This window comes from Gadus chalcogrammus, chromosome 8 (genome assembly GCF_026213295.1).
Source record: "Gadus chalcogrammus isolate NIFS_2021 chromosome 8, NIFS_Gcha_1.0, whole genome shotgun sequence".
Classification (NCBI taxonomy): Eukaryota; Metazoa; Chordata; class Actinopteri; order Gadiformes; family Gadidae; genus Gadus; species Gadus chalcogrammus.
Genome location: NC_079419.1, coordinates 18,193,937 through 18,220,094, shown reverse-complemented (window position 1 = coordinate 18,220,094; position 26,158 = coordinate 18,193,937). Strand labels below are relative to the sequence as shown.

Below are 26,158 nucleotides of genomic sequence, written 5' to 3'. Positions count from 1 at the left end.
GCCGCGCCTTTTCCTCTGCCCAGGACGTTAGCGCGTCAGTCAGCGGGCGGTCAGCTGACACCAAGCCGAGGAGGAGGGGGAGAGACGGAGGAGCGGAATTAGCGGGTGTGTGAACCAGAAGGCTATTCAAACCTAGAATAAACATCGGCGGTGAGAAGGGGACAAGCGCCGGTGGCGGGTTAGAGCGATTCAGGGTAAGCCGACCGTAACCCAGAAGATAGTTATGGTAGTTTTTGCTTTTGTGTAACTTGGCTTTCATAGTGTGTAACATTGTTCAGCTGGGCAGCGGAGCTAACGTTAGCATGGGTATCTGTCGCTTGGCCAAGTAGCTCGCTTGCTAAGCTACGTTAGCTCGGGTTATCTCGGGAAGCTATGCCCAACTCCCATCTCTTTCATTTGTGGTGGACGTCCATGCCCAACATTGTCTTCACTTATGAATGTGTAAACCTAAGAAACGAGTCGAACACGCACACATTGCAGAGACATAACGGAGAACAAACACAATATATACGGACCTTCAGAGAGTGAGTTCGAGGAAAGCAGACATCTTGACTTGGGCCGATATTAGGGCGATTAAACCCGCTTAGGGCAGCGCCCTCACTACCGTGTCTCCGGCAGGACTCTGACGCCGGGAGACGTTAGAGAAAATATGTTTAGGTTTCCTGTGACCCTCCGTTATCTAGCGTGTCGAAACGAACAGCAGCCGGGCACGCGCAATCATTTCAAGACATGCACCTCTTCAGCACTTGTCTTCAACAAGTATTTTCTGAATGGGTACAACCAGCCTACTATTTGCAGGAAGCTTCAGCTATTTCATAGAAATGTATTTACTAGTGCGGTACATTTTCCTGGTGTCTGTATGTCTAATTGCTAGGAAATTCGATGCTTTCCCTCTGGCCAATAATGGATATTCTGTTTCTAGTTGGCTACCTAAAAGCTTGAGGCTTGAGTGGTGTGTGTGCTAATCCAGCCTTAATCTTCCTTTCAAGGAAAAGCTACATTGTGTGACTGTTGTGTACCGCCATGTAAGAATGTGTGTGTCCTTGCATCCATATATATATATATATACATATGTAATAATCTATATTTAGGTATTATCTGAACCAATATGTGTGTCACACACAACACTGACTTTACACCCCCAAGGCCCAGCTGCGGGGTGTATTCATTGGAAATGAAGCAGTGTCTGTGCACGAGCGGAAGCAAGCAGACAAACGTCCCCCTGTAATGTGGGTCACCCCTTGCACTGTTCCCGGCTTTCACTAGAAAATGCAGTTTCCTGTCGCTGTTTCCTCATTACAATCACCCCTTTCCTCTGTCTCCATGTCTCCCTCTTATCTGTCTCTCTCTCTCTCCTCAGGTGGTGTTTGAGTTCACCATGGGCATTTGGGAGTAAAGAGCAGCCACAATGATTGGAGGACTGTTCATCTACAACCATAAGGGGGAGGTCCTTATCTCCCGAGTGTACCGCGATGACATAGGGTACGTCCAATGGGAAGGTAGCAGTGTCAGTGTTTGACGCTGTCATTATGTGTAACCAGCAGGTGTCAAAAGCATGTAGAAGGCCAACGTTTCTAAAAAAAACACTACTGTTCAGCTGTGAATCGACCGCTTGGAAGGTGGAACTGAATTGTTGAAAGTTTGCCAGTAGATGTTCTCAATATTCAAATGGTTTTCAAATTGACATACGCTCTTCACATTCAAATTATTATGAAAAATGAAATCCAACCAATTCACTCGGATATAGTGGGGTTGAAAACAAAACAAATGCAGCAAGTGGAAACGGTGGTCCTTTGTTAGTATTAACTACCCAACAGGCTCAAAATCGAAGATGGACGTAATCTATTCCAAGATAAAAGGCCAACTGAAATTGTATGTTTTATTCCAGCAATTACTCTGCCCCGTTTTGCATGCTTGACATGCTAGACGGAAGAATGGTGAGTGAATAACAGGGAAGCCTTTTGCATTCATCATTTCCTGTTGTGATAAGGGGCAGACTTGTGTTGCCATGGCCTCTGGTTAGGATTTAATAACGGGTGTAGAAGGAAGTCTGGATAAGCTGACATTTGAAAGCGTGATTTGCATCTTTTTAGCGTCTAAGCAAATATTATCCATCTAATTTGCATGTACTCACAGAAACAATTTGTTTACTTTGTGGCTATTGTTTGTGTTTTTGGTTGGTCCTAAAGTCCTCTTTATTTCTATATATCTCCTATCTGTATTTGTTACAGTCCATCAGTTGGGCTAGTGGCACAGGTTACAAGTTTAGGGAAAGCAAATCACAAACAGCTGCTACAGTTAGTCAAGTGGTCATCAGAAGTGAAACCCAACTTGAAGTTATTCCAAATATCACAGCAAATACGGGAAGTGTTACTTGGTGAAGTGGAAACTTGAAGATATGGAGGGATGCCACACACCCAACACATGGAAAATATAATGCAACCTATGGTGGATGGTCGGCACGTTCTCCTTTTGTGGCGTTTTATTTCTGACCAACTCTTCGGTATGCATGCCGTGGCGGGGTGCTTGGATGTGAGTGTGTCTGCTTCCAACATCTGACCCTTCCTCATGTCAAATGTTGCAATCGTCCATTTTACAGAGAGCAGCATTGCCTCAATTATACATGACATTGCACTGTGAGCATCACAGGTGCCGTTCATGTTACACAGGTATAAAGTGCTGCTGACATCTCTCCTGTCTGACTGGAGATAAACAGTGGCTGGTCAGCTGTCTGCCATCTTGAAACCAGGCGCTTCACCTCTGTGTTTTCACATGATGCACAGAACTGTCTGTCTTGTGCATTTATGTCTCTCCTTTACATCCTTCTTTCTTCATCTGTTTTTTCCACCACTGTTGCCTCCCCCCACACACACATACACTTTATCTCTCCATCTTGCACCGGTAGGAATAGGTAAGAGATGCCCAAGCATGACTTCATCTTTTACCATGGCAACCATACAGCTGGACCCCTCCCTTCATTCCCCAAAAAGCATGCCCTTTGACCTCACATCAACACCCTGGTGTGTGGCCAATAGTTAACCGGATTAAGAGTAACCAACTTGTACCCCTTTCATACTGAAGACCTCTGTCGCCTGCTGTGATCAGGTTAAAGTGTGGTCACAAAAACATATTGTACTTTGTACCCAGACCTTTCTGTATTAACTGCCAGGAATGTGTCTTTTATTTTCAGAATTTCTCTCGGTACTGAATCTTGCAAATATCCATTATTGGCACGTTGTTCATTATTGAAAAGCAGCAAATAAGTTGTTGATCAGTCGGCCATCTCCATGGCACCTTTGTCGGCCCAAGTCAAGACAACTGCTGCAGTCAAAGTTCAAAGCCCCACCTCCAGTATTTAACCAATGGCATTCCCCTACATTAAGCCGCGTACGATAACTTAAATCCTCCCCTTTTTAGCAAAACTGGAAAGTGTCTCCACCAGGGTCACAGCCCCAGGTCGGCTAGCACAGGTGGATCTAGTGCACCAAAAGTAAACTCTGTACCGTGTCCTTGCTTCAGTGTAAAAGGGGTATAAGAGTCTGTCAATTGATGTCAAAAGAAGCTAATAAGCTAGCCCGTAGCATTGTTGCCAATAAACTTGACTTTAGCATGTTACCCGAGCATGAGATCCGCTGGTTTCCTTAAGGGCGCTCAGTGTCGGTCAATCTTCACTCTTGTAGGGTGGTATGTTGTGGACCACTGTTTTGTCACCAGGAATAAATAACTCTGGACTTTGGTTCTTTACTTAAAAAGTAAAAAATAAATAAATCGATGGAATCTCTTTACAGCATTGAGGTTGGCTTAATATAGAAGTGTCTTATGGAGTGCTCGATACAGTGGTAGCGTGAAGGATTAACTCATAATCATCTGTTTATTCAATGAAGCAATACAGTCCCTGCATTTCCTAACCTGAACTGGGGAATGATTGCTTGTGACATGGGAGTCATCGTGTGTGTTGGGGCCCCATTACTACCTCTACCTCCTCCTGCTAAGCCTGGGATTTGGCAGCTCCCAAAGACAAACCCATGTTTTTGGGGCCTGTTTTAACATGCAAATAGACAAGAATAATTATGGTGAGTTATTAGTTTGTTCACAAAGTAAAGAATAGGGTCATGGCTTTATAATTAATCATGACATCACCTCATCACTTTACCGCACTGCTGAGTTTAGAGCCAATATACATGTAGCTCGGTTAGAGCGCTCAGACTTTGGATTAAGCAGTCATCCTTAAATACATGTTTTCTGTCGATTTTTAGGTTGTGTAAACGAAAACAGTGAAGTCCCTCTGTTTAAATAATACGCATACACACAAGAGTTGGCCTGGGTTTGGAATTTGAACAGAATGGGTTGGTTAATCCCCTCCAGCTTTACTGCACTCTTGGGAAAGTTTGCCCCGTCTGGTTCTACAGGGCCTCTGCGTCGTGCACAGAGGGAGAACCCTGTGATTACTAAATGTTAATCAGACATGACATGCTTCCTCGACCTACCCTTGCCCCCCCCCCCCCCCGAAACATTGTCTCACTGTACAATGACTTCTCCAAGTCATTGTGCAGCGTTTGTGCTTCTGCTGCTGCCCACAACTGATTTATGATGGCTGAGAAGTGTAATGGTTGTTGTATTATTGTGTTGGTTTACGAAGACCTCTGCAGAATATCAGACGAAAGGTATCTTCTCTCTCCACTAGTCACTGATAAGTATTGACCCAAAACCTGGATGCTTTTTCTCAGAGCAGGAAGTACTTAATCTGCGTAGGACGATCTGATAAAACCAACCAATGAGGTGTCGTGCAAGCTGCAAGCTTTTCATTCATTACTTTGCAGTAACGAGTGGATATCTATGATCATGACTTTGGTTGGCGATCCCCATATATAAATCCTCCATTGATGCTTTGATATTGTTCTACACTGCTATGGGGTGATTATCAAGTGATTACCATCCTGACTCTCCTTCAGAGGTATAAGGTCTTCATCTTCCTACCTGTCCCCCCTCCCCCCCCAGGCGCAACGCGGTGGACGCGTTCCGCGTGAACGTGATCCACGCCCGGCAGCAGGTGCGCTCGCCGGTCACCAACATCGCCCGCACCAGCTTCTTCCACGTCAAGCGCTCCAACATCTGGCTGGCGGCCGTCACCAAGCAGAACGTCAACGCCGCCATGGTGTTCGAGTTCCTGTACAAGATGTGCGACGTCATGTCCGCCTACTTCGGCAAGATCAGCGAGGAGAACATCAAGAACAACTTTGTGCTCATCTACGAGCTGCTGGACGGTGAGCAGCACCAGGGGCTATTGAGGAGGATGAGTCTACAGGATATGGGTCACTTTCTAATCCGGATGGATTCATTTATTGAACTATCTGCATTTATGTTTTATTGTTTGTAATAAAACATAACATTGTTTGTTTCAGCCCAATGCGTCTATCTCCTAAATCTTCAGCTTCCCTCATGTCTAATGCCCTGGTATCTGGCTCGGTGCTGTGTGTTTTTCTGTACTTGTGTGCATACAGAGATCCTGGACTTTGGCTATCCACAGAACTCTGAGACCGGCGCACTGAAAACATTCATCACCCAGCAGGGCATCAAGGGACAGGTCAGGCTGCTGCTCCTCCACAAACACAAACATGGAGACACGCATTTAATTACAATAGAAGATATTGTTGACTTTGATGACTGTTTGTAACTAAAAGCCGTACTTCTCTTCCTTCCTCCCTTCTTTTCCTGAACCACACACCCCTTCCTCTCATTACTGTTGCTGCCTATGTCCATCACACCAAACACAGCATCAGGTAATGGCAACACACAATTACACACACACGCACACACACACACACAATCTTGCTACGGTCCTTTTATTCCTGAGCAAGCCTGCGAGAAGAAGCGTTGTACAAGTCCATTGTTGTTGCCACTCTCCCCCTGCTGCTGTCCCACCCCGCTACGCCTCCTCCAGACAAAGGAGGAGCAGTCTCAGATCACCAGCCAGGTGACGGGCCAGATCGGCTGGCGGCGCGAAGGCATCAAGTATCGCCGCAACGAGCTCTTCCTCGACGTCCTGGAGAGCGTCAACCTGCTGATGTCCCCGCAGGGTCAGTGGGGCTACACACATGGACATAAAGATAGTACATGTCATGTGTTACACGTTGGTGTATCCCACAGTCACTGACCTACAAGGCACTGTCATTTTGAATAATTTCCCTCTTTATTTATAATTATTGTGGGGTTTGGTAAGCTAGCCGCATCATTTCAGGGACTTTCCGTATAGTTGTTGCTACAAGTTTTGGGCTGTGTTTTGCTATTTTTGCCATGATGGGTAAAGGCGCTCAAGCATAGCGAGAACTAGCAGCTAGATACTGGAAGAAGCCCATGGCTCACTATCTGTATCTAACCCCCCAGGCCAGGTGCTCAGCGCCCACGTGTCAGGGCGGGTGGTGATGAAGAGCTACCTGAGCGGCATGCCCGAGTGCAAGTTCGGCATGAACGACAAGATTGTCATCGACAAGGCGGGCAAGGGAGGCACGACCGACGAGGCCGTGAAGAGGTGAGTGGGGTGGGGGGCAGGGCTTAGGGGGCTCACGGACCAATGATCAAACTCCTTTTTGATTGGACATTTTGAACTTTGAATTTGAAGAAATGTTTATATACCCTTGTTTCAAACTAATAGTCATGTATATGTTAGTCTTGATTTGAGGGCAGCAGAGGGTGTATGGTTGTATCTAAGACGCCATGCTGTCCTTCGTCCACCTCTCTTCCTGTCTGTACTCACTGTTGGCCTTCTGGATAACTTGAACTATTTTATTTTTCCCTCCTTCTCCCTGCGGATGCATCTGTTCTCTCTCTTTCTCTGTGTGCCGCCCCTCAGTGATTTAGGGGGAGGAAGGTATTGTACTAATAAGTGACCCTCTGCCCTAACACGCACGCACACGCACAAACACACACGCATCTGCAGAGAGGTCCTCATTGTTGGTGCTTTGGGACCTTTTGACGGGCCGTTTTGTTTCACCAGTGCAACATCAGTCAAACACGTCCTCACTGTAGTGTCTTCACTGTAGTGTCCATGCCGCCCCCTCAGTAGTGATGGTTTGTTTCATAGCCCCCACAACCCTTCCCTCTGTCCACACCTAACCCCTTCACCCAAACATCTAACAAGAGCTCCTTTCTGTCAAAGTAGTTTGGGTTTGTGTCCTTGTACTACCAGTTTTGGGTTGTGTATCTTTACACGCACACTACTGTCTGTCTGTGTGTGATAGAGCCAGAAAATATTGTTGTGATGTGATCGTTGTATTTGTATTGATCTGTTACACTGCGAGTATCGTTTCTGTGGATATTGTGTAAATCGAACCATACAAATGTTCTCATATTCTATCCTTTGTCTCTCCTCCCCCCCCTCCATGTGGCCCTCTCCTCCTGCAGCAGCAGTGGGAAGCAGTCCATAGCCATCGACGACTGCACCTTCCACCAGTGCGTGCGGCTCAGCAAGTTTGACTCTGAGCGCAGCATTAGCTTCATCCCCCCCGACGGCGAGTACGAGCTCATGAGGTGAGTGGCCCTGGTCGCTGGTTGGCCGTCTTCTGAACTCGCTTGGTTCTCCTGCTCTCCAGCGCCTACTCGGCCCCTATCATTCTCGGGTTCCCGGGGCCCTAGCGAGTCAAACCGTTCCACAGGTTCTAACTGACCCCCAAGTCTGACGACGGCGTCTGAAACGTACTGTCGGTTAGCGATCCCGACCGCTATGGTAGAACTCCTTCTTCCCAGCCATCGCTTGGTTAACGCAGGTTGGCGCGCTATCGTAGCAGACCCCGTGTGGACGTTCACATGGTGTGTTGTTGTTGTGCGCTGCCAGGTACCGCACCACTAAGGACATCATCCTGCCGTTCCGCGTCATCCCCCTGGTGCGGGAGGTGGGCCGCACCAAGCTGGAGGTCAAGGTGGTCATCAAGTCCAACTTCAAGCCCTCGCTACTGGCCCAGAAGATCGAGGTGAGCCCCCAACAATGAGCTTCAGTCTTTGGTTTATTTGGTGGTGCTTTTGGTGGGAAGATGTCTGCTATCAGTCCGTAGTCTCTGTACTCTATATTTTGAACATGGAGGTTTCGGTCACGTCAAATGGGATGTAGCTTACTTCTTTGAAACGAAGATATGCATGGGATTTCATTATTCTGTAATTTGTGTATTGATCCATGGAGGATAGGTAGTGAGGGAGGACGGTGTGCGTACTTGAATTAATGAGTTCCATGAGCCAGCCATTGCAAAAATATTGTTAGTGCAACAATTTGTAGTCATTTTATGTTATGCAGTTTGGCAGTTTTGAAGCTGGATATATAATTGAAGAGTCCAAAAGATTGACAACGTCCCAACATCCACACTGAAGGAGGAATGTACAGCAGCATAATGCTACAGCCACTACTCCAGGGTGGCTGACGACGTACACCTGCCGAGGAGACGAGTTGCCAAGGCAACTGTCGGGCAGCGGCACCATGCTGTTGGGTCAATAATTCTGCACGATTGTCAAATTACAAAGTGCCCTATCCAATAGCCTACCCTAAAAGGCAATTAAGCCAAGTTTTATTTCCTCCCCTGGGGTCCACAGCTCACTTTATGCGATCGTCATCAGAGGCCCTTAACGTGTGTGTATTTGTGTCCCCTGCAGGTACGCATCCCCACCCCCCTGAACACCAGCGGTGTGCAGGTGATCTGTATGAAGGGAAAGGCCAAGTACAAGGCCAGCGAGAACGCCATCGTGTGGAAGTAAGTCGTACTGCGTCTCTTGCGTTCTCTGTCTCAACTGCAGCAATCCTCTTGATTTCCGTTGCTCATTGCTTGATCGTCTCTTCTAGGATCAAGCGCATGGCGGGGATGAAGGAGTCCCAGATCAGCGCTGAGATTGAGCTGCTGCCCACCAATGACAAGAAGAAATGGGCCCGGCCCCCCATCTCCATGAACTTCGAGGTCGGGACACGCGCTTACTTCCCTGAAGTCTCTGTTTAAGTCTTGACATAGATTGTGGACTACAACTCCCATCATGCATTAACGTGTCCCTTGGTCTCCAGGTCCCCTTCGCTCCGTCGGGGCTGAAGGTGCGCTACCTGAAGGTGTTCGAGTCCAAGCTGAACTACAGTGACCACGACGTCATCAAATGGGTCCGCTACATCGGCCGCTCAGGGATCTACGAGACGCGCTGCTAATGTTTAGCCCCTCCCAGGCTCCCCCCCAGAATAGCAGCAGGTCTTCCTCTCCCTTCCCCCCCTTCTTTATCCTCTTCTCCTCGCTCTCTGGAATCATACCCTCTCTGCCTCAATCCTTCTTCTCCCCAACCCTTAATAAGAATGAAATTGGTGTTAGAATTTGGAGAAAAATTAATAAACATGGCATAAGGCACAGATATATGCAAAATGTGAAGTTGTTATCGTATAACTTGTTAGTGGGGAGTGAACAGGTTAACATAATGGACCTGGTGGTCTGGAGGAAGGGGACGGGGGAGAGGAGGGGCTTCTGGTCTCTAGTCCTTAATGTTACTGTGCTACTATTTGCGCTATAGTTAGTTTAAAAGGGAAATGTCCTGTTTTTAGATCCTCAAGTATCCAGTACACGTTAATACCTTTGATTGTTTTATATGTAGACACTGCAGTCGTCAGACCAAGGGGCTTAGCTTTGTGATACCTGACGTGCTGGGAGGGACCGAGGATGCTTTTGATATACTAAGTCCTCGACTTCCCGGTGTGTTGCCCTTATCTGCCATTCAATGCAAAAAATAAATAGGGAAATTGTACTGGGAGTAATTTTCAAACTAATCGCTGCTTTGCTGGTGTACTAACATGGTCTCAGCAGCTAGGAATGACCAAATGAGTGTACTTTGTATAAAGTGCACCCCATCTTGCTACCTTTCCTTTTACTTAAGACTTCCCTTCAGTTGACAGTTTTACACCACTAATGAGCTCTTGCTCAAACCTCCAACTACAGCTTATTTCTGCTGTTTCATCTCAGCTTTGCGCTTTTTTTTCTCTGGATTGAACTAACATGACTTAATTGTAAATGATTAAATATGTGGGGGCCAGACGAGTGGGTCCTGTGAGCAGATGTGATTTTGTCTCCTACTAGTGGTCACCTTTGTCTGTTGGCTTTTTCATGTTTGTAGCTCTGGTGACTGCTGTGTCCAATAAAGATTGACCATGTGTCCAAACATCACGCACTATATTGCAGTGTTTATTGGACTGTCATGCTTGAGTGTGGTGCTATAAAAGCTATGGATGTCAACTTTCTCTCATGGTTAATGCAATTGAGTGCTGTTAGAATACAGGAAACTGAACTATAATGTTGCATTAGTAAACATAACTTTATGAACCACAATTGCCCACCAAGGATAGAAGATAAAATGACAATTTCTTTGGTCAACATTTTTATATATATTTGTAACTTTCTGCACATTCAGAACAACAAAAATAATGGCAGTAAGAGTGTTAGAATTGTACATTTTTGTCTTTGTAGTACTGGCTTTTCACTAACCCATGTACACTTTCTGGTAACCCCCAGAACAATTCCAATGTACAGATTCCCAAAAGACATCAGTGGATTCATCACACTAGTACTTGTTCCTCTAGCCTGTTAGAATAACCAAAGCAGCGCTATTGCTTTACAACAGTAAAATATGCAGGTGGTCAGTTTTGGGCAAGGCTGTGAAACAATTTGAAAGAAATGGCTTTGATGGCTTCAGTTTATCAAGGGTACAGAACTCATGCTCACCTTAAAAATGACAATACTTGACACAAGTTGGATCCAACTCCACAATTGGAGAATTATATAAACATCGATAAATATAATGCTCATTGTGGGCAATGTCTTCACGTTCAAAATGTAAGGATGTCGACATATTTTTTTGGGAATAGCTTGAAGTTTTGGGACACATTCAATTATGTACTGTTCATAATATTCTGAATTGAGAATTATGTGTAACATGCAAATCGTACATGTTCAATACCCAGTTGTAGTATCTGAAACTGGGTATTGTATTTGGTATCCCAAAACGGAATCCATAATTGAATTCAACCTTTGAATAAAGGATGGCTGTGATCTGCATCAAGCTGGTTAAACAAAACCCTGGAGCCTTGTTAACATCTGATGACTTCATTGAAATCAGTTTCTAGGGTGCCTTGGGTTCTCTGTCATCCACAAAAAGCAGACAGCGAACTATAAAAATCAACTGATTACGATATTTGTGCTCAATGTTTCAAGATTCATCTCAAAAGAACGAGATCCGTAAACTCCTCCACAGAAAGAACAGCGGTGCAACCCGCAACAGGTTATTGATTTTAAATCAGTTATTGATTTATTATCCAACACTGAGCACAGCCAGATCGTGTCAGTGGACAGAGGGGTCAACACACTGGGACAACAGGTTAAAACATGCCCACCTAAGAGCTTTGCAGTTAAATGCACACTCAAACATAACATGCACATGCACACAGAACTGTGCACGGCCCATGCATGCTCACACCTTTTTTAGAAGGGGGGGGAAAGGGGTTTTGAAAAAACATTTCTCTTTCCCGAATTAAAAAAAAAAGACTGAAAAATAAGCAATAGGCCGAATTTTCTCAGATCATATAAACATACATGTTGGATGAAGAACGAACAAAGAACGCTGATTGGATTAGTTTCAGTTAGTGTACGCAGATAACAAGCCCTTCACCTTTTAACAACTGGATTATGTTATGTAGTGTTGTAGGGCAAACCTATTCTTCCAATCAAACCCGACACCGTAGTGATTCCACCCACCGTGCAGCAATGCTAGCCAAACAACCACATAGAAATACTGAGAAACTCTTCATAACCATTGGAAAACCAAGGTGAAGAACAAGGTGTACATATTCATTAAGTGACAGTAACTAAAAATATTAACAAAAAAAATCCAAAGGGACTAAAGGACAAGATAGGGGATGACTGCCTCCGAGTAGCAAAAGGGCACCAGATATTGCATTTTAAAACTGACCTTGATCACATTGAAAAGGAACACGCTTAGAAATTGACGGGCAAAGAAAGAAGGAGAAGAAGTGCTGCACAAGTGGCTGATTACAGTGAGCGGTCAACGTGCAACCGACATTGTGAGAGAATAAACAAAAACCGCTGTAACAAGTGGGGATCAAAAGGAAGAGCTAACAATAAGAAAGAGAGACCGACCGCTGCTACTGGTATGCTAAGACAGAGCTGTGCAGACGCCCGCACACAAGCCCCTCTTCCCGTCGGAACAACACGTCTTCTAGACATCCTTCAGACGCTCGCACCCTAGTCTTCGTCGTCTTCGTCGTCGTCCTCGCTGATGGGGTAGCTGCGGGCGGCGCTGTGGTGCGGCGGCGAGGGCGGGGGGGAGGTCTTGTTGAAGAAGGGCAGGCGGAAGGTGGGGGAGGGGGAGCGTTCCTCCTCGCGGGCGGGGCTGCTGTTGGGGCTCTGGCGGGGGCTGATGGCCTGCAGCATGCGGCCCTTGCCCTCCTTCAGCATGTGCTTCTGCAGGGGGGGGGCAATGCAAAGTATTCATGGAGGGGGGGGGGGGGCTTCTGAAGGTAGAGAAGTACAAGACACACACGTGGATGGTTGTTGGAAGGGTTCTGAGTGACTTTCAGATTTTCTATTTTGCGTTCCTATTTTTAAACATGACCTATCCTTTTTTAGGCCCTGTGACTTTGGAGGGGGGTGCAAGGTGTTTGGCCCCCACGTTGTGGATTTAGAAGAATTATATTGCTCTTTTGGCCAGATGAGATATTATTTAAACACTAATTTAACCGACCGCAGTTGAACATTTAGGTGTCACATTTCTGTGTGGAATCTGACAACAGAAACCAGAGGGAGTGACTGCGGATACAAGTTATCATACGAGACGAGATTCTAGGGGGAAAAAAATTGTGATTCTTAGTGAATTGAATGCATGCATTTCTGTATATGTTTTTTTATATTCTGTTCCAGAGACACAGCAATGCCGATAACCCACCATCAGAAGAACATCTTAAACCTCTGAGGCTTCTTATCAGCCAGCCCAGGTCACAGTGACAGGCTGACCTCGGCAGGCCAATCTGCATTCTCTGTGGTACTTCAGTGGCTAATCCGAATTCTCGGAAGTACTTCAGCGGCCGATCTGCATTCTCTGTGGCTACGGAAGATTCTTTTGACGTATAACTCTATCACTGTGTGTGTGTCGGACTCCACCGTTCAGAGTCCGGGCTTTAAGCGTCTTCAGGCACGTCGCGCTGAACCCTAGAGTGACCTCTCATGGCGCCGTTCTCACCAGAGCTCCCTCGGGGCCAAACATCTGCAGGAAGTTGCCGATGAACTCCCTGGACTTCTCCTCCCACTTCTGGATGAGGTCGATGCTCTTCTCCTCCACCTTCTGGACAAACTCCTTGCTCTTCTCCTCCACGTCGCGCACCTTCCGCTTCACCTTGTCCACACGCTCCTGTAGGTGGTACTTCTTCTCCTGCAGGGGGGGGGGGGGGGGGGGGGAGAGGGAGGGAGGGAGGGAGGGGGGGAGAGAGAGAGAGGGAGGGAGGGTTAGAGATGGAACGTGACTTTGCTGTTTGATATTGTAGTTGGTCACGGACTGTCTACACTGCAATGGGAGAACGGTAGCATTGTGGAGAAATAGTATTGAGAAGAAAAACATTCACAGGCTACGGCTATGAACCCAGTATGGCTATAGATCACAGCCAACACTTCCCCCTTACCATTGCTTCCTCTTCCCTTTTCCAGGAATGGTTTGAGGTAGTGTATAATAACGCCCATGATGATGATGATGATGATGATGTGTAGTGTGCCAGTGTGCTTACATTGATGAAGCTGACGTTGAGCTCCTTGGCGGTGTAGCCCCGCTGCAGGTTGCGTCTCACGTACACGTCGTAGTCACGCACGATGCGCGTGATGATGTCGGAGGTGGAGATCCCCTCGGTGCGCTGGGTGGGGGCGAACATGCCTGCACAGGGTGGGGGCGAGGTTAAAGGTCAGTGGGGCGAAGCCAAAAGAAACACAGTGATGCGTGTTACTTTCCTGTTTGTCTTGCACAGCTTGCGAGCTGCATGGGACCTGACTCAACATGCTCCGACTGGTTACGGGGAACATGCTTTATAATGATCCATTTCAAGATGCTTGATTTCATAAGGGAATCTTAAGCCAGTGCATAGTCCTGGATACAGTTCAGTCAGGGCTTTGCCTTGGGCCACACAGTATGTCATGTCATGTCCTGTAATGTGGAGACAGCTGTGGTTCTCACCAGCCTCCTTAATGTGCTTGTAGACATCATCGCTGCCTGCCGAGGAGTAGGGGATGTCGTCATGGGCCACAAAGTCAATCTGTAGGGAGCAACGGGTCGAGTCATCAAACACACCCGACGACCCACTCACTGTACGCCAAACACTTTGGAGATACAACAGTGGTGGCTTAAATCGGACAGTAAGAAAGGAAGAAACTAAATGGGATGCCTTATGAGCTGCTTCTGTTGGGTTTAAAGGAATGGGAATGCAAAAAGGGGAGAAAGGTCAAACTTTCCAAACACCAGATAACAGGAATCGGAGGCCCGGTAGAGCATGATTAACGCCAACACATCTCCTGCATCGTTTTGGTTTCGTGGTTCCCTACAGACAGCTTATTTCTCAGAAGCATGACCATGTTGCTGTTGTCTTACTATCACCAGAGCTGCCGCCTTGGACGCCCTAACATCACGGGACCACCCTGGTCCTCTCCCTGCAGACCCGCCTTGGACCCCCCCTTCCGGCCCGCCCTTACCCGGTGCTTGGCCAGGTACTCGGGCGAGATGCTCCAGGGGGCGTTGCGCACCACCTCGTCCACGTAGCGGCAGTGGCTGATGGCGTCGTAGCGCTCGTCCTCGTTCATCACCGTGAAGCCCTTGAACTGGTGGGTCAGGTCGTCGCTGCACACTGCGGACCGGGGGGGGGGGGGGGGGGGGGGCATTAACGATAACGCTAGCTCAACAACGGTACCGTTGGTGAGCTAGCTTTAGCGTTAGCGCTTACGCTAGCTCATCAACGGTACCGTTTGTTATCGTCCCTGTGTGTCGTTGTCCCACTTCTAGTATTAATTGTATTTGAACTACGAGTATCCTATTCATCATTGCTTATTCTAGCAATTCATTGTTTCATATTTCTATTACTACTTTTGTTAGTGTTATTTGCACCGATAGTTGCGCTGCAGCATTCAGGGTCAACAGAGAAGCGGTCAAAGTGTTACTTCAGCTGCAGCACAGCAGGCTTCACATTCACTGTTAAAGCCCCCCCTTCCCCAGAAGGCCCCGCACCTTTTCATCAATGTAATCGTATTGTTTCAGACAATCTCCAATGAAATTGGATAAAGAGTACCTAGAGTTAATAATGATGAATGATGCCACAAAGTGATCCACTATTGAACCATTCCTTCCAGGTCATTAATGAGCCCACTCTGAGCTGGAGGTGGGCGTGTTGTCTCAAACGTCTCCCCTTCCCCCTTGAGAAGCAGGGCGGAACATTTAGTCGGTTTCAGTTAAATTGACGATCTCAAGAACCTACCACCGACGATGAGGTGTGTGTTGGGGAACAGGCATTTGGCCTGCATGAGCGCTCTGGCGTGACCAGAGTGGAAGACGTCAAAGATGCCATCGGCATAGACCCGCACCGGCCTATCAGCTGCAAGGACAGAACCAATCAGCAATCAATACAATACAAAGTCAAATTGATCTATGCAAGTTTCCCCGTTAGTTACCTCTAGTAGCTTAGGTGGTAGCTTGAGTTGGAGCAAAACTCGCAATAGGGGACCATAATAAAGATTTATAGCTAAGACTTCCCTCAATGGATTGACTCGTGGATGGGCCTGTTTTATTCTTGAGAATTGTTATCATTCAGGTACCTTTGAATGGAGTAAATGGCTGCAGTAGAAAAGTTACAATGTGCGGGTTTAAATGTGTAAACATTCAGTGCATGTCAATATGTGAGGATGACCAGTGATGTGAGGAGGGAAAGGAATGAGCACATGGCAACAGCATCACAGTCAGTAAACTCCCAGGAGGCACAAAGGGATTACAGGAGGCCATAACAAACATTCAGAGCCCATGTGTTCAGAACAGGGTGGGCGGGGCAGGTGAGAGACATAGACTCACGGGGGGTTCCTCTCTTTGCCGTCTCCATGTTCACTCTGAGGTAAGGCGCTTTAGTGGGCACAAGCTCATCTGCAAACGGAGCCGGCTGCTTCAGCCCCTGTGGACCCAAGAGACATGTATTGACTTGATGAAATGAATGCCGTTTGGGGCTTGGGGAACGCTAGGGGTCCACAACACCCACTTGGTCTAATCAGGGTTCGAACCTGCCAGACAGAATCATTTACCGGCCAGACGATAGTTTTCAAATGAAACCCAGATTCTTTGTACCCATCAATTAAAGTTATCCCCTGCCATTGGCAGGGGATAACTTTGGACCCTGGAAGTTGAACCCGAGCATGTCTTTGCACATCCAATAAAGTAGGGTGCCAATGATTTAATTTCACACCACCAAACTCCTTATGCAAAGAGAGGACGAGGTAGTGAAAGGAGGAAGGATAAGACGTAGATACGTCAGATAAAAAAATGACAGATACTAACAGATGGAGGTAGCAGGTAGGGAAGCCATGTAGAAAAGTCACTTGACCTTTCTCACTGTGTGAGACAAGTCACCCGCATGACATGCTCTTTCGCCCTCTGTCCCACTCTCCCATCATTAACAGTCTAGGACTCAACATTTGCCTAATCACAACCTCAAATGCTGGCGTGGTAAAACAGGTTATGTCTCCTGCTGCGTACTGGGACCTTTAACTTTCTAGTGTCAGAGCATGGGCCTGTTTCACACTGCACTGCTGTAAGATTGTAACATGATATAGTGTCTGCTAACAGGGAAGCACAACAGGAAGGCACAGAAGGACATCCAGCATCACTGAAGCAAAGTTCAGGAGTTTAGAGATTGTGCAATATGAATGAGTGTCATATGTTTCAATATGAATGGGCTGCTTTATCCTTAATGTTAGAATGCAACACAAAAATATGCACGCAAATACATTCACACACACACACACACACACACACACACACACACACACACACACACACACACACACACACACACACACACACACACACACACACACACACACACACACACACACACACACACACACACACACACATACATGCAAACTACACACACACACACACACACACTACGGCCTATTCAGAGGAGTGGAGGACAAACGGGCTCTTCAGTGACGGCCGTAACATGAGTCCCCCTCCCTTGACTCACCACAGTGCATCTGGGGACTTTTCCAGGCTTCTCCGAGTCCTCGGACTCACAGTAGGAGCTCTCCCTCTCTCTCCTCCTCTTTCTGCTGGACACCAGCACCTCACTGGACCCCTGGCTCTCCATCCTCCTGGGACTGCAGCAGAGGGGCAAAGTCAACAAAAGGTCACCACCACACAAGCACTGCAAGAGCCAACAGAGTAGCCGTGCCATTTCACAACCCAAAGTGTGTACACGATTAGAGGGCAATAGTTCCGGCAAGCACAGCCTGAAACAGCAACGAAACATGGTTTCCATTTAATATTTGACACCACGAAACTGGTCATTAATGAGCAGAAACTCTCAGCTGGGAGACTTGCCAGTCAGAACAGTGTTAGCATAGTTATTGTTCATTTTTAAGTCCTCAAAGAGAGTCATCCTAAGTGGTCTGTTTAGGACCATGGAAAGGAGTCTGGTTGGGATTAGCATGGGTCTGTACTCCAGCAGGAGATGGTGTACTTTCACAATGCCCGGACTTAATTTGAATCCGTTATGCAACAGCCACCTGGCCTTGTTCCCACTCCCAGGGAGCAAACACAACAGCCAACCACCTTCCACAAAGAAAAGGCATACACTTATGTTCACAATGAACATATTTTTATATATTGACCCAGCCTTATTCCTTTTATGTCATTAAATTGTCATTCACTGACCTGGCACAGCTAAGGCACCAGGAATGCTGTTCTGTTTTTCTACTCATGAGCCACTGCCCTGCATGTTTTAAAAGTAGCAACACCCTTGGTTAAACAGGACACATGCATTCCCGTCTGCTACCGAGGCATGAACTATTAAAAGTGAATGCAAGACTAAGTGAAAGGGCAGGCAGGGGCACTTCAATAAATAGTATCCATGCAGAGAGGTCTGTTAATGACAGCAACCTCAACGAGCGGTTGCACAACAGGGAAGCCCCTACCCTTGGCCAGTTGGTCTTGGTCGGGGTGTCAATATGAAATGATTCAAGTGATTAGTGTTCAATCGTGACCTGTTGCAATTATTGAGATTGTGAGCTGGGTTGACACTACAACCATACTCAAACCTTAAATGACATCGGCCGTTCACAGGATTTCTTTGTTCAGATTCGTTACTGTCACTGAGCCTAGACAGTAATCCTACATGATCAGGTAATATGAACTTAACGCCCATCAGGCAAATCTCCCATGGCCACAGCCAGCATATTGCTATACTGTACTGCAAAGCAAAGCAAATCCCCCTTGAACCAAAGACAGCTTTGCTATGGCTAATGTCAAACCATTATTAGTAGCCCACAGGAGGAGTTGAGCTGTCAACTACTGTTACAGTTCAAATTAATTAACAAGCACTTTTCTTCTCTCTAGTTAGCAAGGACAATTTGTTCCTAAAAACGATGCCACATCTCACCTACCGTTTCCGTGTTTCGTCCCGAAGTCTATAACGGAGGAGTGGACTCTTCCTGGCCTGGGAGGACAGCTGGCAGGCTAGGAGGGTAGTTGACAGGGTAACTTGCTAACGCTGCTGGCTAGCAGTGTTACTTAGCTAGTCGTCAGACTGACTAGCTTCTAGCTGTAGCTAGTTGGCTAGCTAACTTAACTCAGTAGCACAACCTTTAGTCCTTTTGTCCAGTGGCTGGTTCCTCGTTGGCCAGCACGAGCGGAGCAGTCGTCACACTGATGAAAAGGCAGACAGATAGCCAAGTTTTTTTTTAATTAAAAGCCGATCCGTAGTCCGAGTGACAGCTTTTAGTAGACTTAATGCTGACAAGTCAGCAGTGTAGGAACTACAAATATAAACGCGACGTCAAGACGTCTGCACACTCCCAATGCAGAAGTTCCGTTTCCTTCAGAGTAAAAGTAATTAAAATTCTAACCGTCAAGACAGCGTCCCCGTTTATCAATGTTCACGGAGAAATGGTTAAAAACAAAATCAGGGAATTCTTATCAATTTAATTCCGACGTTTTAGTGTGCTGTTAAGAAACAATGCAATTGTTCATTGACTAAGTAAGATAGATCTATTATAGGCTACTAATTTAACAATGTAAGGCTGCACGTTTTATGGTATATATACCACCAGGGTCAACCACAAGGAGGTTCTAGGATTATCAAAAACAGCACAAAAAAAAAAGGAAGATAAACCTGAAGCGTTAAGATCAAGTTCTGTTTTGGCTCATCGTTGACGCTGTTTAAAACGGATTAATTTCTGTTGAGCTGGACATTTGGACATTCCTGATCATTTTATTGAAAGTAATCGAAATCTGTAATTTTACTTTGAAAGCAAAACTGCAGTTGACCAGAAGTTGTTACAGAAATGTTGTTCATTTCCGTCGGACCTTTATGTAGTGTCGCCCGGTGTCTGACAATATATTCTCTATGCCAAAATATATCCTAAAAATTATAAGTACATATAAAGAAATATTTTACTATATATTTCTTAAATATAATAATATATATATTTTTATTGTTATTATATATATTTTTGGAGGTTTCAGAGGTACAATTTCAGATGGAACATGATATAAACTAAAAATGTATCAATTGACCAACATTGGGAGTCCAGTCAGCATAGAAAGTATCTGTTATGCTGGCCTAATATATCGCTACAATTTACCTGAACATGCAAGCACTTTGAAAGAGCTATTGGTGTTTTATTGATCATGGGGTCATTTTTTTCAGTTATCTAAATACAAAGAACAATACTCTCTCAGACATTTTTTTGTAGAGTCCAATTAATAAGAAGGCCTAATCATAGTAATTCTATAGAGTAAGATCAACTTTTTTAAATACAAGTAGGCAGGTTTACTACAAACCACCCACCCTCTTAAAACGGAGAATGCACGTCTAAAAACATAGAGATACCCGATTGAGAGAGCGCCCAGGACAAGGTATAATTTCATTGGAAGATAAGAGGGACACATGTTAGGGTAATTGCCCCCCCAAAGGTGGTGATAATGTTTTTCTATGAAAACTATTTTTAAATTGCAGTAATCCACCCAATAGTATGTGGTCTTTTGCATAGTTTGACCTAAACATGGCCAATATGGTGAACTAATGCCATTTTACTATATATTAATATTATGTTTATAATATTGAATTTTATGTTGCTATAGATGATAAGATGCGGGGTCACCATTTTCTAATACTCGAGCTTTAAATATTACTGCAACAAATATTGCCAAAGAATGAAAATTGCAGGCATATGTTGTATGTAAGACGAGATTTTCTTTTAATAAAAGTTCATACGGATGAATTCGTTCTAAACCAGAATTCCTTAGTGCCAACCCAGTGGAATAACAATCAATAAAGGTTAAGTATATGAATTGAATCCACAAGACTTATCGTTATCAAATGACTATAAGTTAAATTGTGTGAGATTGGATAACTCTCCAGTACACTGAATCAATGTAACCGATTCATGTTCCTTGGTACCTTCACCTTTGAACATTGTTGTAAGCGCTCCAACTTTGATTGTTTGCTTTAATTGTTCCTTCAGGCTCACTTTATTAGTCACTCTGGATAAAAGTGTCTGCAAAATGACTACATGTAAATGTCTGAAAGTGTTTGAAGGCCTAATCCTCCTAATGGATGTTCAATCAATGCGATGCAGATTAAATGAATTGAATATTGTCCTACTGACGGCTGCTCTTGAGCCATAAGACATGTCAACACCTCTAGGTATACACGTCCCTTATGATTTAAGGGGAACCAAGCGTCCCCTACCCTTCCATTTAAGGCATGCCTGCGTACAGCAATTACAGCATGACATCCACCACTACACACCTGGTGCCGTCTGTCAGACGCTGTGTCTCTGCACTCTGTGATCAGGGCCTCACCGGCTGGTTTAGCACGACACAATCACACACATTGAGCAGGAATGAGCAGTGTGAAAAGACACTGTGAAGATTATGAGACATTTAAAACAAACAAATACAACGCAGACTGTATGTATTTGGCCGATCAGTGAGTGGCTAGTGCTGTAGCACTGTACTAGAACAGTGTTGGTATGGTATTGTAAGGGATCACCAACAATAATAAAGTCCATGTTAGTGTTGAGATGTTGTATTCTGGGTCATTAGTAGCTTCCTCTGAGGCTCTCTCTTAAGTTCACTGAACGAAGGGAAGGGGACAGAGAGATTGAGGTGGTTAATGGATTTTTGCATCAGCCAATTGAAGTACAATTTGCTTATATTCTCCTTAATTTAGTTAAAAAAAAAGTAGTTGTATTTCCAGGTTTCCTGAAAAAGAAGCAACACATGAGTTTTAAACTGGAATAAGGCATATATGGTAGATGGTTAGGGTTTGAACCAGCTAGCCCATAATCCCTGCATATTTCCCCCTAGAAACAGCAGTTTACTGAGTCCCCCTCTATTTTTTTGTACTGGCCAAGAACAGAGTTGAAAGAGCCCCCAGCTGTTTTTGGAGGGTATTTTTTCTTTCTATTTTTTTTTTTTTACCTTGCTGGCATGTTTTGTCATGATCTAGGAATTACCAAAGTTAGGTCTGCCTTTAATATTGGTCCCACCCTGCTAGGTTTATAAGATTTACTGAACCAAATGTGTTTTATCTGCAGTTTCTGTGGTTGGCATAAAGGCATACACATTTATCTTTGGGCCTTATGTGTCCATTACTTTGATCAGGATCATGATTTAAAGAAATCGTCAGCAAGCAAGCAAACTCCTGTGCTGCACACAGCGGGAGCACGGCTGTTAAGCCTTTACAAGGACCCCGATTTGTTTTGAAGTTGGACTTTTCAGTACTATTTAATATGCTTCATAGCCTCGTTGGAGGCTCTAACGAGCTCTTCCACGTCTCGACTGTATAAGGGGTGGAGCCACTTGAGTCGAGAGCCAATGAAAACGCACCAATTATAAGCGACGCGAAGTCGAGTATTTATTAACAGTAAAATATTCACAAACACTTTGCATCCTGCAGCTGGCCACGAGAGAGACGAGGACAGGTAAGACGCGGAACTTCTCTGTTTAGGATATTTCTCTGGTCATCAAATAAAAAACGGTGATACGTCTACAACTATCTATCTTTGAACCATGCTTGTAGTAGGCCTATTCGTTTTTTTTCCAGCAAGTTTCATTAGTTGAAACGTTAAGACTACAGAGAATAAAAATACATATATGTTAGTTTTTATTCACTTAGGCCTACTGCATTCCGTCAAACAATTGTTGATATAGTTTAACCGAATAAGTTTGAGAAGATATTTGCAACAGTTATGGATCGTCGTGTTTTACATTGCAGATGTCAAGGATGCTGTCCAAAGTTTCCCTGCTCTGGGCGTTGTGCTGCATGGTGTTAATACCAGGTGTGTAACAATACAAATATACAGCTTTTTATAATCAAAAATATAAATGTAAAATGGGCATGCTAACGCATAACTTTTGAAAAGAACAAAGTCACTGTCTCTTACCTCCAGATGAATGGAGGTCATACTTGTCATTTTCACGCTAACGCTGACCTAATTCTCTTACCGTTATTTTCTGTAGATTTGCTAGAAGCAACATCTTTAGTGAAAATAAAGGATGCTCAAGGTAATACTTACGTATTTGTACCTCTAATGTATTTTTTATTTATGTATCTTTGCAATCCAACTTTTCTTCAACATTAATTACACAATGTTTTAGTTGCAGTAAAAAAAGTGCTGAGAAAAGAATGAACAATTCATAAAAACCTTTAACAACAAAAGTGCTTACCTCAAATAAAAAATCAAATGTTGATCAAATATTTAGTTAAAATGTTGTAATGTGAATGAGACTTTGAAAATGTACTGCTCTTCCTCCCATACAATTTCTGGATATTTGGCAGAGAAAGCAGTCATGGGCTCCGTCAGCATAGATTCAGCCAGAGCCCATGACTTCTTGTCCCAGTCTCGACCCAGGAGGAACGTTGAGGACAAGTGGCACCGGAGCACCCCTGACTTCCAGTCCTACTACCGCTTCTACAACAGCATCGGACACATCGAAGGGGTAAGATGATATGGAAATAAGTATATATTAATCCTAGGTGGGGGATCTGGAAATGTGGAGTTTACCTAGAAAAAAGGTCTTAGGTCTTTGCAATGCGTCAAATTAAATAAGATGATATTTATTTTTGGCCTTTGACAGAGTGGAACCTCTATATTTTTCTTTGATTGACTTCTTCGTTGGTGCGTCTCCATCTCTCTCCCTGCCAGCTCTACGAGATCGACAGACTCCGCATCCTGTACCAGCAGATGCGTCACCTGGAGCAGGTCCACGGGGCGGACGCCCCCGCCTACCAGAACCTCCTGGGCATGCAGACCACCCTGGCGCCGCCCACCACCACACTGCCGCCGACCACCACCCTACCCCCGACCACCACGGAGCCCCCCCCGCCGCCCACCACCCAGAACCCCCTGGCAGACGCCGAGGTCTTCTACCTGTGCAACCCCAGGGACACAATGTGCAAGCCGCAGATTGTGTTCCTGCCCACGGGGGCGGTGCCGGTGCTATGTGACCCGCGCTACAATGCCGCCTGCAGGCCCAAGTCTAAGGAGGAGATCGCCGCCGCCGCCGCCGCCGCCGCCGCCGCCGCCGCCGCCGCCGCCGCCGCCGCCGCCGCCGCGCCCCCCCCGCCACCGCCACCGCCCCCCAAGAAGTCCGCCCCTCCCCCTCCTCCACCTGCTCCGCCCGTCGCCGCGGGCAAGTCCATGGAGTACGACTGCGACCCCTACTGGGACCCCGACTGCCTCGTCGACCACCCGCTACGCCCCGCCCAGGCCGCCACCCCTCCTCCTGCCCCCCCGCCCGCGGCGGTGGTGCCGGTGATAGAGAAGGTGGAGGAGAAGACGGAGGAAGCGAGGGAGATCCAGCCGCAGTTTGATCCTTACGATTACAAACGTGACCTCTACGACCCCTACCGCTACATCAACGCCGCTGCCGATGAAGAGTAAATACCCGTTGAGGAGGTTGATGGTGTAATGCGTTACTATATCCAGACAGGACTGGGACTGAGACACACACGCACCAAGAAATGTAATTAAACACTCAATGAAATCATTTGCTGATGAAAATGAAAATGTATGAAAATGTATTAAACGTAAACAAAAACAAGATTTCCTTTTTTTTTTGCGCATAAATAAACATACATACACACAGCAATCCAGTAATGTTTTTTTAATTTAAAGGGTTTGAGATGAGGCACTAATGGTGTGGCTCAGTGGTTGGCACTGCTGCACCACAGCGTCGGTGTCATATTAAGTGTAGTGAGTGTATTATGGCAGCAGGGGTCACTAAAACCCTGTTTCACAAGGATCATTATCCCCTCACAGCGTATCTTGGAGAATCCCTCTCAAACCACCTCTGATAAAACCTTCCCTCTTCTTCAATAAATCGGCACCAAATCTTGACCCAGGTAGTCTTCAGCTGAAGTAGTGTAGTGATGATACAATAGGTAGTATTCAAACATTAATATTTCAGGTGGAAATGAAACCTTCCATTACAGCTGTATTCTTGCTTTAATCACTCTGACACAGTAGCATTCATTCCTATTGATTATTTCCCTAGCATACCAATCTCAAGGGTGTTGGATGTCTGTGCTTCTGTGTTTCTGTTGGTAAAAAGTAGACATGTAGGCAATAGGCCCCTGGCTTTGGAGACATGCTCCTTCTCCCCCGTTAAGGAGAGCCCCGAGGCCTCCAGGCCCTCCTCCTCTCCTCTCGACCGTCCTGTAGGCTGAGTTTAGCCTTTGATCTTCCTCTCATCCAGGAGGGCCCTGGGCAGAGCCCTTCTCCTTCTCCTTTGAGAACAGAACTCCGAACCACAAACCCCCTGAGATTGTACCGACCGTTCCTCTGTTACCCGGTCAGAGAGGAACGGTTGATGTATTGTCTCAGTCTTTGTTACTATAAAATACATAATTAAGTGGTTATTATGTTTCATAAGGGGTTTGGAAATGTAATAGACGCACCAATCTTTCTATCAGTATTTCTACCAATGGGAAATAGATCATCTTGGTGTGTAGAGGGCTTATGTTCATTAAATCGACTTATACAGGACAGATCATGCCGTGTATAGCCACAGAGATTCCACTGCATTGTGCATTCAATTAATACCGTGTCAAACCTTCAGAGGGCGGTACAACGTCCCTGCTGTTTCTTCGGGAAAACACTAGTGAAGAAGACTAGTGTAACTGTCACTTCCAGCATCACCAGTCTTCATCACCATCCCCGCTATTCACACAGTGCACACATCAAAACGGACTACGATAGTAAACGGCCTACGGTCCAGATCTGACATCAGGTATTTGCAGTTGGATGTTTATTTGTCCCAGATAGCCTGGTATTAAGCGGTATAGCTGGGTGGGTCTGGTTCTGACAGCGGCGGGGCTGAGGAGCGGCCGGTCCGTTAGGGCGACTCAGAGCCGGCCTTGAGGATTACTATGCTAATCTAGCTAGCCTCCTTCACGTTCCCCACAGTCAGATTACTTAAAATGAATGTAAACTGATCAACTGATTATGTAGGGTAGGAAAAAATCGGTATGGTTTTATAATTTGGATAAACGTGGTTTATAGACAATATTATGTAAACCCTTGAGTCGAGTCCAGCAATGACAAAAGAAGTGTCCTCAGCAGCCCCTGTGATGGTCGCCTTGTTCTGTCCATCACTTCTTACCTTATCATCTGAAAGGATTCAGAAACATCTGAATTCTTAAGTGTCTCTTATGTACTACTCATCAACGTGGACACCCAGATAACCTATTGCTCTGCAGAGAACCGGCCGGGTTAGATGTTGTACTGCATGCTGTCAGACAGCAGGCCTGCACAATACAAATAAACATAACCATAAAGAAAATAGGTTACCAAAGGTTACCTTCTGAAATGCATGAAATGTTGACTTGTTTATAGAC

The 26,158-nt window shown here is 45.6% G+C and overlaps 4 protein-coding genes across 13 annotated transcripts in view; 3 read left to right on the top strand and 1 right to left on the bottom strand.

Moving 5' to 3' along the window:
- LOC130388093 (AP-2 complex subunit mu-A) lies at positions 1-10,382 on the top strand. Of its 3 annotated transcripts, XM_056597429.1 has the most exons (12): positions 1-194; positions 1,361-1,482; positions 4,999-5,264; positions 5,502-5,584; positions 5,775-5,780; positions 5,942-6,077; positions 6,385-6,529; positions 7,402-7,527; positions 7,832-7,967; positions 8,638-8,735; positions 8,825-8,936; positions 9,038-10,382. In XM_056597429.1, exons 2-12 carry the CDS (start codon positions 1,409-1,411, stop codon positions 9,170-9,172), a joined length of 1,317 nt encoding a protein of 438 aa, XP_056453404.1. In that variant the 5' UTR covers positions 1-194; positions 1,361-1,408; the 3' UTR covers positions 9,173-10,382. The 3 variants fall into 3 exon arrangements, with proteins under 3 accessions (XP_056453404.1, XP_056453402.1, XP_056453403.1); XM_056597427.1 differs by lacking the exons at positions 1-194; positions 1,361-1,482; positions 4,999-5,264; positions 5,502-5,584 and adding an exon at positions 6,851-6,868 and having other exon boundaries at positions 5,738-6,077; positions 7,405-7,527; XM_056597428.1 differs by lacking the exons at positions 1-194; positions 1,361-1,482; positions 4,999-5,264; positions 5,502-5,584 and having other exon boundaries at positions 5,738-6,077; positions 7,405-7,527.
- On the bottom strand, positions 10,181-19,117 carry pcyt1aa (phosphate cytidylyltransferase 1A, choline a). Of its 2 annotated transcripts, none has more exons than XM_056597425.1 (9): positions 18,228-18,670; positions 17,279-17,411; positions 16,111-16,207; positions 15,524-15,640; positions 14,748-14,899; positions 14,236-14,314; positions 13,796-13,938; positions 13,258-13,446; positions 10,181-12,482 (listed from the first exon to the last, which is right to left on the bottom strand). In XM_056597425.1, exons 1-9 carry the CDS (start codon positions 18,455-18,457, stop codon positions 12,264-12,266), a joined length of 1,359 nt encoding a protein of 452 aa, XP_056453400.1. In that variant the 5' UTR covers positions 18,458-18,670; the 3' UTR covers positions 10,181-12,263. The 2 variants fall into 2 exon arrangements, with proteins under 2 accessions (XP_056453400.1, XP_056453401.1); XM_056597426.1 differs by lacking the exon at positions 18,228-18,670 and adding an exon at positions 18,696-19,117 and having other exon boundaries at positions 10,183-12,482.
- On the top strand, positions 18,216-24,319 carry LOC130388094 (uncharacterized). Of its 2 annotated transcripts, none has more exons than XM_056597431.1 (5): positions 18,216-18,435; positions 22,535-22,598; positions 22,780-22,824; positions 23,099-23,259; positions 23,466-24,319. In XM_056597431.1, the coding sequence occupies exons 2-5, from the start codon at positions 22,535-22,537 to the stop codon at positions 24,201-24,203; spliced, it is 1,008 nt and encodes a 335-aa protein (XP_056453406.1). In that variant the 5' UTR covers positions 18,216-18,435; the 3' UTR covers positions 24,204-24,319. The 2 variants fall into 2 exon arrangements, with proteins under 2 accessions (XP_056453406.1, XP_056453405.1); XM_056597430.1 differs by lacking the exon at positions 18,216-18,435 and adding an exon at positions 22,031-22,241.
- A 1,117-nt stretch (positions 24,320-25,436) lies between these two features.
- dync1i2b (dynein, cytoplasmic 1, intermediate chain 2b) overlaps positions 25,437-26,158 on the top strand; it is a 10,689-nt gene continuing 9,967 nt past the window's right edge. For all 6 annotated transcript variants that reach the window (XM_056596428.1, XM_056596426.1, XM_056596425.1 and 3 more), the window contains exon 1: positions 25,437-25,551. The gene's annotated coding sequence lies outside the window, so the exon portion shown is untranslated. The remainder of the gene's footprint in view (positions 25,552-26,158) is intronic.

Coding starts and splice junctions, on each gene's coding strand:
- LOC130388093 (XM_056597429.1), top strand. CDS start 1,409: ATGATTGGAGGACTGTTCATCTACAACCATAAGGGGGAGGTCCTTATC. Junction 6,078..6,384: donor CCTGCTGATGTCCCCGCAGG/GTCAGTGGGGCT, acceptor CTAACCCCCCAG/GCCAGGTGCTCAGCGCCCAC. Junction 6,530..7,401: donor ACCGACGAGGCCGTGAAGAG/GTGAGTGGGGTG, acceptor CTCCTCCTGCAG/CAGCAGTGGGAAGCAGTCCA.
- pcyt1aa (XM_056597425.1), bottom strand. CDS start 18,457: ATGGGCGTTAAGTTCATATTACCTGATCATGTAGGATTACTGTCTAGG. Junction 17,412..18,227: donor CCAAGACCAACTGGCCAAGG/GTAGGGGCTTCC, acceptor CCTCTGCTGCAG/TCCCAGGAGGATGGAGAGCC. Junction 16,208..17,278: donor AAGTCCCCAGATGCACTGTG/GTGAGTCAAGGG, acceptor TTGGGTCCACAG/GGGCTGAAGCAGCCGGCTCC.
- LOC130388094 (XM_056597431.1), top strand. CDS start 22,535: ATGTCAAGGATGCTGTCCAAAGTTTCCCTGCTCTGGGCGTTGTGCTGC. Junction 22,599..22,779: donor CTGCATGGTGTTAATACCAG/GTGTGTAACAAT, acceptor TATTTTCTGTAG/ATTTGCTAGAAGCAACATCT. Junction 23,260..23,465: donor GCATCGGACACATCGAAGGG/GTAAGATGATAT, acceptor TCTCCCTGCCAG/CTCTACGAGATCGACAGACT.